This window comes from Oncorhynchus nerka, linkage group LG20 (genome assembly GCF_034236695.1).
Source record: "Oncorhynchus nerka isolate Pitt River linkage group LG20, Oner_Uvic_2.0, whole genome shotgun sequence".
NCBI classification, from domain to species: domain Eukaryota; kingdom Metazoa; phylum Chordata; class Actinopteri; order Salmoniformes; family Salmonidae; genus Oncorhynchus; species Oncorhynchus nerka.
In genome coordinates, this window is record NC_088415.1 from 24,355,555 (window position 1) to 24,368,945 (window position 13,391).

The following is a 13,391-nucleotide window of genomic DNA, read 5'->3' on the forward strand; positions in this document are numbered from 1 at the left end:
AATGGAAGACATACAAGACCACTGATAATCTCCCTCGATCTGGGGCTCCACGCAAGATCTCACCCCGTGGGGTCAAAATGATCACAAGAACGGTGAGCAAAAATCCCAGAACCACACGGGGGGACCTAGTGAATGACCTGCAGAGAGCTGGGACCAAAGTAACAAAGCCTACCATCAGTAACACACTACGCCGCCAGGGACTCAAATCCTGCAGTGCCAGAAGTGTCCCCCTGCTTAAGCCAGTACATGTCCAGGCCCATCTGAAGTTTGCTAGAGAGCATTTGGATGATCCAGAAGAAGATTGGGAGAATGTCATATGGTCAGATGAAACCAAAATATAACTTTTTGGTCAAAACTAAACTTGTCGTGTTTGGTGGACAAAGAATGCTGAGTTGCATCCAAAGAACACCATACCTACTGTGAAGCATGGGGGTGGAAACATCATGCTTTGGGACTGTTTTTCTGCAAAGGGACCAGGACGACTGATCCGTGTAAAGGAAAGAACGAATGGGGTCATGTATCGTGAGAGTTTGAGTGAAAACCTCCTTCCATCAGCAAGGGCATTGAAGATGAAACGTGGCTGGGTCTTTCAGCATGACAATGATCCCAAACACACTGCCCGAGCAACGAAGGAGTGGCTTCGTAAGAACCATTTCAAGGTCCTGGAGTGGCCTAGCCAGTCTCCAGATCTCAAGCCCATAGAAAATCTTTGGAGGGAGTTGAAAGTCCGTGTTGCCCAGCAACAGCCCCAAAACATCACTGCTCTAGAGGAGATCTGCATGGAGGAATGGGCCAAAATACCAGCAACAGTGTGTGAAAACCTTGTGAAGACTTACGGAAAACGTTTGACCTCTGTCATGGCCAACAAAGGGTATATAACAAAGTATTGAGATAAACGTTTGTTATTGACCAAATACTTATTTGCCACCATAATTTGCAAATAAATTCATTAAAAAGCCTACAATGTGATTTTCTGGATTTTTTTTCTCATTTTGTCTGTCATAGTTGAAGTGTACCTATGATGAAAATTACAGGCCTCTCTCATCTTTTTAAGTGGGAGAACTTGCACAATTGGTGTCTGACGAAATACTTTTTTGCCCCACTGTATATATAAACTATAATCTTGTTTTATTCTGATGTTTGTAAACATTGTAAATATAAACAAACACTAAATAGCCTCATAACATGGTTAAAACAATACTTTTTATATCATGGATGGTGTGCTTTTTACCAAAACAGAAGCAGGGCAACCATTTTGTCATTGTTTCATCTGTGGATTTGCAATTTAAACAGCTGCATATTATCAAAATATCATTGTGTCACCAATGAAAAGGTAAACAATAGGCCTATAGCAAATGCAGTAAATGCCATTCATTTTTCAAATGTAAATAGCCCTTTTCAGTAGTGCTCAAAGCATGCCATTCCATGAGCTCAGTGTTTATTTTTCAACTCAAATCAATGAGCCCAATCAGTCCTCCATGACAACAAAATCATAAACAACAGAGTAGGGCTGGCTAATAAGTCCTTAGTTTTTAGGTCATGCTCAGGTAAAACAATTTGGCTAATCTATACTTCAATAATTTCCAAGTCCTATTCTTGAAGATCAAGGGTCATTTTTTGGAATGACTGGAATTCTTTGGTTTTTAATGTTATTATATAAATGAATCATATTATTATATGTAGTAGAAAGCGATGGGTTAGAAGAAGCCTACATAAACAATAAAGTAAAATTGAACATCCATATATGGCCAGTTATGTAAACTTTAACATGGATTTATCCTGCAATAGACGTCGGTTGTCTTCTTCTTGTGCCTCCTCAGGGGAAAGAAATCTAAAAGTAACGGAATGTAATCAGATTACATTACTGAGTTTGTGTAATCCAAAAGTTACATTACTGATTACAAGTTTGGACAGGTAACTAGTAACTGTAATGGATTACATTTAGGAAGTGACCCACCCAACCCTGATGTCGGATGACAAAGCTGACAACAATGTCGCTTTGAGGAAGTATTCCCCTCCTTCAAGGATATTAAAGTTGTAAGATAATGAAAGATTTTACCACAAAAATGTTTTCTTTAATAAAAAAAGCTGGATGGTAGTTTCATAGCTTAAGTTATTTTAGTCTTCTTTACATAGAGTACAGCTTATATAGCTTCTGAGTCAGAAGTTATGACTGTGTGGCTACATTTGGTTCTTTACCAAAATTTGACAGAGACACATCCAGCCTGGGCTTTAATCCAAGAACCCGTCACCAAGCCTGGGCCTTTCTTAACAAATCACCATCGATCCTGCATCCTCCTGGGCATACATCTGCCCAGCTCAACCTCTCAATGGAAAGCTGGGCCTCTGAGTTCAACAAATAAACAAAGACATGTCAAACAGAGGGAGAGATGTGACGAGCAGGGAGAGAGAGAATGCCAGAGATGCAATTGTGGAGAGAAAGCAACAAGCATAATTCCTACAGTAGCTACATCAAAGTGGTATATTAATGATAATAATTAGTTGGTGTTAGCACGGAGCTTATGGGCAGAATCCCACATGGGCCACATACTGAAGATGTGTGTGTAGGTTGCATGGGAAAATTAAGTCTGCTAAGCATATTATTAACTTTACAGCACCTGAGGTGGACGCTACTCTGGTAATACTGCACTGTGTATGTGTGTGTGTGTGTGCGCGTGTCTGCGTGCATGCGTGTGTGTGTGTGTGTTATCCACAGTGGTTGAGTCATTTTCATGGTCTGTATGAGCGTTTGTACTTGTTAAATGTCATGTGGCTGTAGTCAGCACTCCTCACCCTTCACTCTCTCAATCAATAGTCCACCTGGACAACCAGCCAGCCTGTCACCAACTCATTACAGATCTGTGCATGTGTAGTTGTGTGTGTGTGTGTGTGTGTTACTCACATGGTAAGATGATCTCCTCTCTCTGTCCAGCGGCTTGGTGACGAACATCTTGCCGGCGACAGGGTCGATACTGAACACCTCATTGGGTGGCTGGTCCGCTCCCACCCCCGTGATGCTGTATCGGATGGAGATGTTCCGGTCCTGGTCCGAACGGATCTGCAACAAGACACAGAATGTCCGTTTTTACTCTGTGGTCTACTACTGTTTCTGAAATGGATTTCATCTTTCATAACACATTCAATCATTGAGTAATATGGGAGATTAGAGAAAAACCAAAGCCTTGACAGATCTGTTTGTTCCCTAGTGGTAGATGCTGATGATGCATACAACAATAATATCACACATTGATGGTACACACATAATCCAGCGTTTTCCACAATAATAGCCAGCCAGAAACCCCAGGACAAAATGTTTTGCCGAAGGCGCTCTATTTTGGTGGCCTCTGGTACATTCTAATGCCTTTATTCCAACCCGAAATACACAGCGACATTATTGAATACTTTATCCAATTTACCTCCCAGATTGGAATATGTGGTGTGGCATTGTTTAGAAAGACATGACTTTTCAATTTAAATGACTGAAAATGTATGAATTCAGTGTATTGTTTGTTGTTTTGGATATCGTTTAGGTCTAGGCCTATATGTTCAGTTCTATTTTGTAATTAAGAGAACATGAAACTTTTAAAAACATTTAACCTGTCTCTTTTGAGATTAACCTCTTCAGTCGACCCTCTACTTTTTTGAACATTTTGTTAAAAATCGCGCAACATTTCAGCGCCCTGCTACTCATGCCAGGAATATAGTACGTTCATATGGTTAGAATGTGTGGATAGGAAACCCTCGGACGTTTTTAAAACTGGTTAAATCACGACTGTGGCTATTACATAACGTGCGTTACATCGGAAAGCGCAGGAAAACCTGATCACAGAAAATGGAAATAAATATCCTTGCGCCACTTCCAGCAATTGTTAACAGTGAGCCGAATTAGATAAGACCGAGCATTCAACTCCCACAGCATCCCCATGTTGTCGAGTATCTTGTGAATTTAATCATCTTTGATTCTTGGTTGAACCGAAAGAGGGGTACCGCTTACCTCCGGTCTCCGCCCAGATCATTCCGGAAGAGCTCTCTCCTGAAATTTTTTCCAAGACGACAGCTAATGATATTTACATCGCCTACGGATGATTTTTATCGCTTATTAACGTTTACTAATACCTAAAGTAGCATTACAAACGTATTTCGAAGTGTTTTGTGAAAGTTTATCGTCTACTTTTTGAATTTAAAAAATGACGTTACGTTGTGAAATCGCTGTTTTTTTCGTTTATCACACAGTCTACATATAACGATATCTTGGCTTTATATGGCCCGATTTAATCGAAATAAAGACCCAATAGTGTTTATGGGACATCTAGGAGTGCCAACAAAGAAGATGGTGAAAGGTAATGACTGTTTTCTATTTTATTGTGCAGTTTGTGTAACGCCGAAATGCTAATTATTTTGTTTACGTCCCCTGCTGTGCTTTTCTGTTGTAGTGTATTGGTGCATGCTATCAGATAATAGCTTCTCATGCTGTCGCCGAAAAGCATTTTAAAAATCGGACTTGTTGCCTGGATTCACAACGAGTGTAGCTTTAATTTGATACCCTGCATGTGTATTTTAATGAACTTTTGAGTTTTAACTAATACTATTAGCATTTAGCGTAGCGCATTTGCATTTCCAGAGCTCTAGTTGGGACGCAAGCGTCCCAAGTAGAGGCAACAGGTTAAAGTCCTATTTACAAATTTACTGCAAGATATTAATTACCACAATGATGTTTGTTCTTCAAATCACATATTTATTCAAACAGAATCATGAAGTAAATAGCCAACATCATCTTCAAAAGGTTATATCTTAAGTATTATATCTTTCAGATTTTACATAGCCTAGATTAATAAAGAATTATCATTAGGTAGGGCTCTATGAAATCTGTTTTATGTTTTGGCTGATCCCCCCCCCCACACACACACAAACACAAATTCCATTTTCTCTATTTTATTTTTCACGGTGTCCGTTTTTCCAAAAATGTTCAGGTTTTTGCTCTCTCAAAAACACACCTTCTAAATAGAAAACAACACAATTGGATGTTTGAAGTCCACAACAATGCTTAAACGACATCAGGAGACCACTTCTGAGGTCTGGGAAAAATCGAAGAAATTTAGATTTTTGGTTGAAGTTACCCTTTAATTCAAGCCTGCACTTAGCAAGAAGCTGTTGTTTAGCAATGTTTTTGTAGCTCACGTGTGACGGTAGAGTTTGCAAAACAAATACCCACTGGATTGATGAAAACAATCATGATATCATTCTGCCAGGTAAGCATAGGCTACTTTGTAGTTAACATTTACTTGAGACGGTTTTCGGGAAAGCCTTTCCATCTACCAGAAGACTGTTTTTATTAGCATCATCACTAACGGCTACACAAAGTGCAGCACACACAAACAGACAGGGACTTTCTCATTGCCTCTTCAGAATGTTGCAGAAAATATGAATCACTGATGCATTCTGTTCACTTCCTTTCCCTATCATCGCTCGCTTTGTGACTGACAGGCGCAAATTCTATCAATAGATTGCTAGAAGATGCATATCGTTCATTCTAGCAGGACAGGGCTCGGCGGACTACCGAATAAAAGTACCTAAAAAATCAAATAGCCTAGTTAATATGAAGTGGAAAAAGTATCAGGCTGAAAATGAGTCTGTAACCGATGACCGGCGCTAATGGAAAACACTGCATAATCTCCTCCATGCCACTTCATCCATTGGTGTGATTGGTAAGGTGTTTATTCCAGGACTAGATCATCATATAGAAGCTGGGAGACCAATGATACTGTGGGCCAGAGCCAGGGGACAATCATCACATATTATATATTCATCATAAATGGACATATACGTGCACACACACACACACACACACACACACACACACACACACACACACACACACACACACACACAAACAAACACATCCATCATAGCTCGGCAGTCACAGCTATAGCAGTGGATTTTATTAGTGCTATAGAATGGTGCACAACCCAAGTATTTCAAACAGGAAATTCACTATTTCTCTTTCTTACAAGGGATGGAAAAATAAATCAACATGCATTTGGCGAAGATAATTTTTCTTCTGCTTGACAATTGGAGATGTAAACAGCTCTTACAGGGACTGTGCTTAGAACACTGTCACAACATGAGCAAAACAAGACAAATAAGAACATTTAAATGTCATCTTGTAAACACCATAACTAGGAAAGTGACAGCAAACAAATTAATAATAAACCGTTTCAGAGAAAAACAAAGATTAACCTAAGGAGAGAACAGCTGGAGTATTACACACGACTGTACAAACACACATGCACACATGCACACATATTCACAGCTTTCAAGAGCAGAAGAGCTATTAAGTACATTAAGTACACTGCACAGAGTGTGATTTGGGCTGAAGTGCAGAGCAATTGGGCTTCATTTGTAGGGGTCTTTCCTTTAGCTCCCAAATAAGGTCCTAGTCAGCCCTCCAACCTCCTTCCATTAGAGGAAAGGGTGCTAGTGCTGCTATTTCAGCATGCCTCAATAACACACAAACACACACACACGCGCGCACACACAGTTCTCCTATCCACCACCTCATCTCCAATCAGTGATTATTCCAGGAGAAAGCCATGAGTGCTCCTAAAGAGAAAGAGTCCCCCCAAAGTTGTCTCCATCTTTCAGCACTCATGGTACCAATTTGGCAGTCCTTTTGACACACCAGGGAGAGAATGGCCTGAGACTAACAAGGACCAGGGAAGGACTAGGACATATTATATCAGACAGGTGTCATCCAGACTACTCCTAACACCACTATAACAACCTGTCATCATCGTCCTCATCCTCTTCTCCTTGCACTCTCCACTGTCAATACGTTGTAATAATACCATTTCCCACATCACGCCAGTCTTTTCATATGCCAAACACACACACACACACACACACACACACACACACACACACACACACACACACACACACAGAGATAGCTAATTTCCCTGATTCTTCCATTGTGAGGGAATAAATCAAATGAGTCAGCTAAAGCGTGGTACATTTAATCACCATATAATCTCCAGCCACACCATCCACAGCTTTATGGCCTGCAGCCAGCAGTAGGGCTAGCTAACACACACACACGCACACACACACAGACACACACACATGCACACACACACACCCACATACACACACACATGCACACACAAGCACGAATGCACGCACACACACACACAGGGAATGGGAGAGATGAGATGGAGAGAATGTAAAATTACTAAAGATAAAATGTGAAAAGTGAGTCACACATGTTCTCCTTCTGAAAGATCAGAGGAGCTGTCAGAGGATCAGAGGACAGAGTACTAACGCAGTTTGGAAGAGCTGCTGCTGGTGTGTGTGTGTGTGTGTGTGTGTGTGTGTGTGTGTGTGTGTGTGTGTGTGTGTGTGTGTGTGTGTGCAAGGCCTTACGTTAGGAGCAGTGAAGTACTTGAAAGCTGACAGCTAAGATAATTAACAAGTTGTTTTTAAGCAATGGCTACTAGTACTTCAAAGATGTACCATCCTCAAAACAACAACAACAACAGCAAACAGAGGAGAGAGAGAGAGCTGTAAGTGTAACTAGCAGCTGGGTTGAACTCTCCCCATCCTACTATTCTCTGCTCATTTATTTGAGGCATCAAGTCGGGGCTTGAGGATCGAAACCTCACCGACTTCTTACGTTGCTTCCAGTCCTACAAGGCACATGGAGCGATTACACACTCCACTGCCAAACTACCTCCCCCTCTCCTTCTCCTTCTCGGTCTCACTCTCTCTTTCTCTCTGTTTCAGGGAGTTACTATGGGGACAGAAACCATGCATGAAAAATGAAATGACTTCAATCTGTTGGACTTGGCAGCGGCGCATAAATCCTTCCCAGTTAGGAAGTCATAGCACTTCTTAATTTATTCCCAGTTCTTCCCGCCCCCTGATTTCCCACCAGCTTTCAATTCCTCCTGCTTGGGGGAGAATCAGCCGCATGCATGTCTCCCCAGTCTTTCCATCCCACCATGTTCACACAACATCAATGTAACAATAAGGGACACTGCCCAAAAAATCCCAGTAATTTGATTCCAATGTTTGTCTGTGTGTGTATAGGTGTGTGTTTATGTGTATGCCTGTGTCACTGTGGGTGTGTGAAATGTGTGTACACAGTCACAGCCCTCTGCTCGGTAATGAATGATAAAGGGGTACATTTTGAAGGGCGCTAATAAATGTGAACAGTTGTTCTCTCTCTCTCTTTCACTGTCTTATTCTCTCTCCCCTTCTTAGAGACAAAGGGTGTGTGTGTGCATGCATGTGTGTGTATGCATGTGCGTGTGCGAGAACGTGTGAGACAGTGGAATGTCTCTCGTCAGAAAGCAGACACTGGTTAAATGACCTATTTGTCGTCGGATCAAAGCAAACCTCATTACTGGCAACTTAAGGATATCTTATCAGTGAGCTAAGCTCCCCCTTTTGCCTGGCAAAACTGAATCAAATGACAAATTATCGTGCCACTGGCTCTCCGGGGAAAACCAGGGAGAGGAAAGGAGAGGAGGAGGGGAATAAAAGAGAGGAGGAATATGATAGAGGAGTGATGCTCTATGTATTGCTGCCCCCGGGGTGCAGTGAGGAAGATGGAAATCAGCTCCTAAATATCTCTCAACAACATTTCCACCATATTTCCACAAGGTTTCTAGATTATTTGCACAGCGTTGTTCTACTAATGCTGAGTAATAGTATACAAGAGTGTAAGTATTATAGTCATGTTTACATGTAGTCATGTTTACGTGTCCAGTCATGTATACGTGTCCAGCTAGATCCTGCAGGGTTTAGCGCTGTCTAGCTAGCTCCTGCAGGGTTTAGCACTGTCTAGCTAGCTCCTGCAGGGTTAAGTGCTGTCCAGCTAGCTCCTGCAGGGTTTGGCACTGTCTAGCTAGCTCCTGCAGGGTTTAGTACTGTCTTTCAAGCTCCTGCAGGGTTTAGCGCTGTCTAGTTAGCTCCTGCAGGGTTTAGCGCTGTCCAGTTAGCTCCTGCAGGGTTTAGCGCTGTCCAGCTAGCTCCTGCAGGGTTTAGTGCTGTCCAGTTAGCTCCTGCAGGGTTTAGCGCTGTCCAGCTAGCTCCTGCAGGGTTTAGAGCTTTATAGCTAGCTCCTGTAGGGTTTAGCGCTGTCCAGCTAGCTCCTGCAGGGTTTAGCACTGTCTAGCTAGCTCTTGTCGGGTTTAGCGCTGTCTAGCTATCTCCTGCAGGTTTAGCCTTGTCCAGCTAGCTCCTGCAGGGTTTAGCGCTGTCTAGCTAGCTCCTGCAAGGTTTAGCGCTGTCCAGCTAGCTCCTGCAGGTTTTAGCCCTGTCTAGCTATCACCTGCAGGGTTTAGCGCTGACCAGCTAGCTCCTGCAGGGTTTAGCGCTGACTAGCTAGCTCCTGCAGAGTTTAGTGCTGTCCAGCTAGATCCTGCAAGGTTTAGCGCTATCTATCTAGCTCCTGCAGGGTTTAGCACTGACTAGCTAGCTCCTGTCGGGTTTAGCGCTGTCTAGCTAGCTCCTGCAGGGTTTAGCCTTGTCTTCCTAGCTCCTGCAGGGTTTAGCGCTGTCCAGCTAGCTCATGCAGGGTTTAGCACTGTCTAGCTAGCTCCTGCAGGGTTTAGAGCTGTTGTTTGAAGGGAAAACTCACAGAACACTGGATGTCTCTTTCTCAGCACAATATTGTAGCTCTCTGTGTTTGTCCCCAGTAGAGCCCTTCTTAGCTTAGCTCAGCCCACGCAGTACAGATTGTGGGAGAAGGAGAGAGACGCAAACAAACAGAGGTATGTACAAAGACAAATGTATATGTACTGTCATAGGTATATATACATGTGCTCGCTCAAGCAGATGCACACACGGGCACATACGTATATGCTGTTGTCGGAACCACTGGTTTTCATACTGGCACTTGGGGTCATGACCCCAGCTAAACCTCCTCCCATTAGACAAGATCTATCAAACCTGATTCACCAAATCTCAGGGTCCTTACTCACTAAACGGCCAGTAGGGTGTAGGTAGGACACAGGTAGCCTAGTGGTTAGTGCGTGGGGCCAGGAATCAAAAGGCCGCTGCTTCAAATAACCGAGCCGACAAGTTGAAAAATCTGTCGATGTGCCCTTGAGCAAGGCACTTAACCCTCATTGCTTCAGGGTCGCCGTCAATAATGGCTGATCCCTGGCCGTGACCCCACTCTCTCAGGGTGTCTGCATGAGATATGCAAAAAATACATTTCCATTTCACACCACACACTTGTACATGTGTGAACCAGGACAAATAGAAGCCCTAGACTCTATTTTGAAACAACACATTTCACTGCAGCTATTTGGTATATGTGACAATAAAACCTAGTTTGAACATTATTTTTTACAATGCTACAACCATCTCATAATATGACTGGTGCATTTGATCCAGTACAGATGTCTTCTCACGGAAAGGCTTTCTGGACTGTTTCCCATATTGGCTGTATTTGGCAATAGGGAGTGGTTCCAAATTGTTATTGTTTGAGTTGAGGTTTGGAAGAAATGTGGATAAATACATGTAAGCATGAACACACGCACTCACTCGCACACTCACACAGACAAACGCATGAATAAAAACACAATAATCATCTCACAACCAAAATAAGCCATCCTTGGAACAAAAGAGTGGATTTTCAGCGTTGTATATCATCCATAACGACTTCAAATATTGAAATGATTTATTCTGTCTTTTTGTTGTTCAGAAAATATTTTCAAAGGAAAAGTCACATTTCCTACTTTTATGTTAGGACAATTAACATGAAAAGAAAACATGATTGTAAAATATTTTTGGGTTATCCTAAAGACTGCTAAAAAGTGGCGCTATTATGAAAATACTTTTTTCTCTTTACCTCTCTTTCTCAGCACTTTATGTATATAGTTTGTGAATTTTTTCTCCAAACAACAAGGGGAAAGAAAGTATTTTGGATAGAAGAAGAGGAGATGCAGTTGCCTTGGTTCAACAGCCTTCAGAAAGTCTTGGAGGCACAGTTTAAGATCAGTGCCAATGCACACAAACTCACTTGCTAGCCTGTCATAACTGTGCCAATTAGAGACTGTGGTCTGCCTGGTGTTTCAGGGACTGACATTCACTCACTGAGAATCAGGATCAGACTCTGCAGCCCTTCTGAAACGCACACATACAAGTACACACGCACATATAGAGATATACCGTACATACATAGAAACATACATACACATGTAAGCACGAACACACTCACTCACTCGAGCAAACTTACACGTACACGTACACACACACACACACGCACGCACGCACGCACATACGTAAACACACGCACACGCACAACCAAACATCCTCAAAGCCGGGGAGATATCTACCCGAAGCTGTGCTAAAGACAGAAAAAAGGGACACATCCATTCTAAACATGAAAAAACAGTGCAATAAACCGCTAGATATCTACTTTTATCTCTACAAAGCAGCAGAAACAAGGGAGTAAAGCCCAACAGGCAGGCGGAGATACAGGTATTATCCACCAGGTCACAAACAAACTGTGAGGAACTGAGGGGAAAGAGCTGCAACCAGAGAGGTGAGAGAGTGGCAATGCCGTTCCACTAGGCAGAGCTCTAGGTGGGTGGGCCTGGCTCCCAAGTGGGTGGGCCTATGCCCTCTCAGGCCCACCCATGGCATTGCCCCTGCCCGGTCATGTGAAATCAATAGATTAGGGCCTAATGAATTTATTTCATTTAACTGATTTCCTTATATGAACTGTAACTCAGTAAAATCGTTGAAATGTTTGCATGTTTCATGTATATTTTTGCTAAGTATAGTTTTATGGAGTCAGAAAAGCTTTTGTTTAAAGGCCTCTTTACCTGCCTCTTTTTATGTTTTATAGTCCTTTGATGTGTATTGTATCTGTTAAAAAATCAGGAGAATCCAGGATTTGCAAATGCACACACACACATCACCTTCAAAACAAACAAAAGGTAAAGCAATGCCCTAAGAATAGCATTGCCATCTACAGCCATTTCTATGTGCAATTGTGTGTGTGTGTGTGTGCGTAAATGTGTGTCAGTGTGAGTCTGTGTCATAAATTGCTCTCCCTCCTCTCACTTGCTCTAGACACACCTGACAGGTAGGCTTTACCTCTCCCCTGAGTGGTCCAGTACACACTCCAATAACACTCTAACCCTTCACACACACCTTCGCAAAATACTTGACATTCCTATCTCCTCCGAGGTGTGAACCTGTCCGGTGGATGAGAGGGGCGATTCTCCCTCCCAGGGACCTTGTCCAGAGGTGTGTTTGAGTGCGCGTGCGTACATGTTTGCGAGAGTGTGTGCATACGTGATATAGACTAATATATGGACTGTGTGCAGGCTCTGGGTGAGGAGGGCGAGGGCAATAAAATGCCCTTCTCTCTATTAGTGAAAAGAACATGAATAAATGGAACTTAAGCAGTGAATGACTTTCCAATTATTGCATTAGCAGGACACCGTGGTGAAAGGAGTCTGGTCCTCAATAGTAGAGGCTTATGGTAAATTAGGAGCCCATTCTCCCTGGAGGTAACAATGGTCTAACTTCCCCGCTCTCTCTCCTCTGCTCAGGACAGAAGAATGGAGAGAATGCAGCCATTATGGCAGAGGAGAAAGAGAGGCTGCGAATACGCTCCCTACATTTAGTTTGCTAGGGGTCAGGTGCTGGGTCTACCATGTCTCTATCTTTCTTTCTCTTTCCCTCTTTCTCTCAAATCAAATCACATGTTCTTGGTTGCATATACATGTTTAGCAGATGTTATTGTGGGTGTAGCAAAAAAACTTGTGTTCCTAGCTCCAAAAGTGCAGGAGTATCTAACAATTCACAAAAATACACACAAATCTAAAAGTAAAATAATGGAATTAAGAAATATATTAATATTAGGATGAGCAATGTCAGAGTGACATTGACTAGAATACAGTATGTAAACATTATTAAAGTTACCAGTTATTCCATGTCTATATACAGCAGGCTCTAAGGTGCAGGGTTGAGTAACCGGGTGGTAGCCGGCTAGCGACAATGATTATGTTCAGGGCACTGTACTGGGCCGGCTATTGATGGCTACTTAACAGTCAGATGACCTTGAGATAGAAGCTGTTTTTCAGTCCTTCGCTCCCAGCTTTGATGCAGCTGGACTGACCTCGCCTTCTGGATGATAGCTGGGTGAACAGGTCATGGCTCAGGTGGTTGAAGTCCTTGACAATCTTTTTGTCCTTCCTGTGACATCGGGTGCTGTAGGTGTTCTGGAGGGCAGGCAGTGTGCCCCCGGTGATGCGTTGGGCAGCCCTGCGGTTGCGGGCGGAGCAGTTGCCGTACCAGGCGGTGATACAGACCGACAGGATGGTCTCAATGGTGCATCTGTAAAAGTTTGTGAGGGTCTTAGGGGACAA

The 13,391-nt window shown here is 42.8% G+C and overlaps 1 protein-coding gene across 1 annotated transcript in view; it reads right to left on the reverse strand.

Moving 5' to 3' along the window:
• LOC115102119 (cadherin-4-like) overlaps window positions 1-13,391 on the reverse strand; it is a 555,321-nt gene that overhangs the window by 105,499 nt on the left and 436,431 nt on the right. The window contains exon 6 of the mRNA XM_029621715.2: window positions 2,903-3,058. Within this exon, the coding sequence (XP_029477575.2) occupies window positions 2,903-3,058 (156 nt within the window). The remainder of the gene's footprint in view (window positions 1-2,902; window positions 3,059-13,391) is intronic.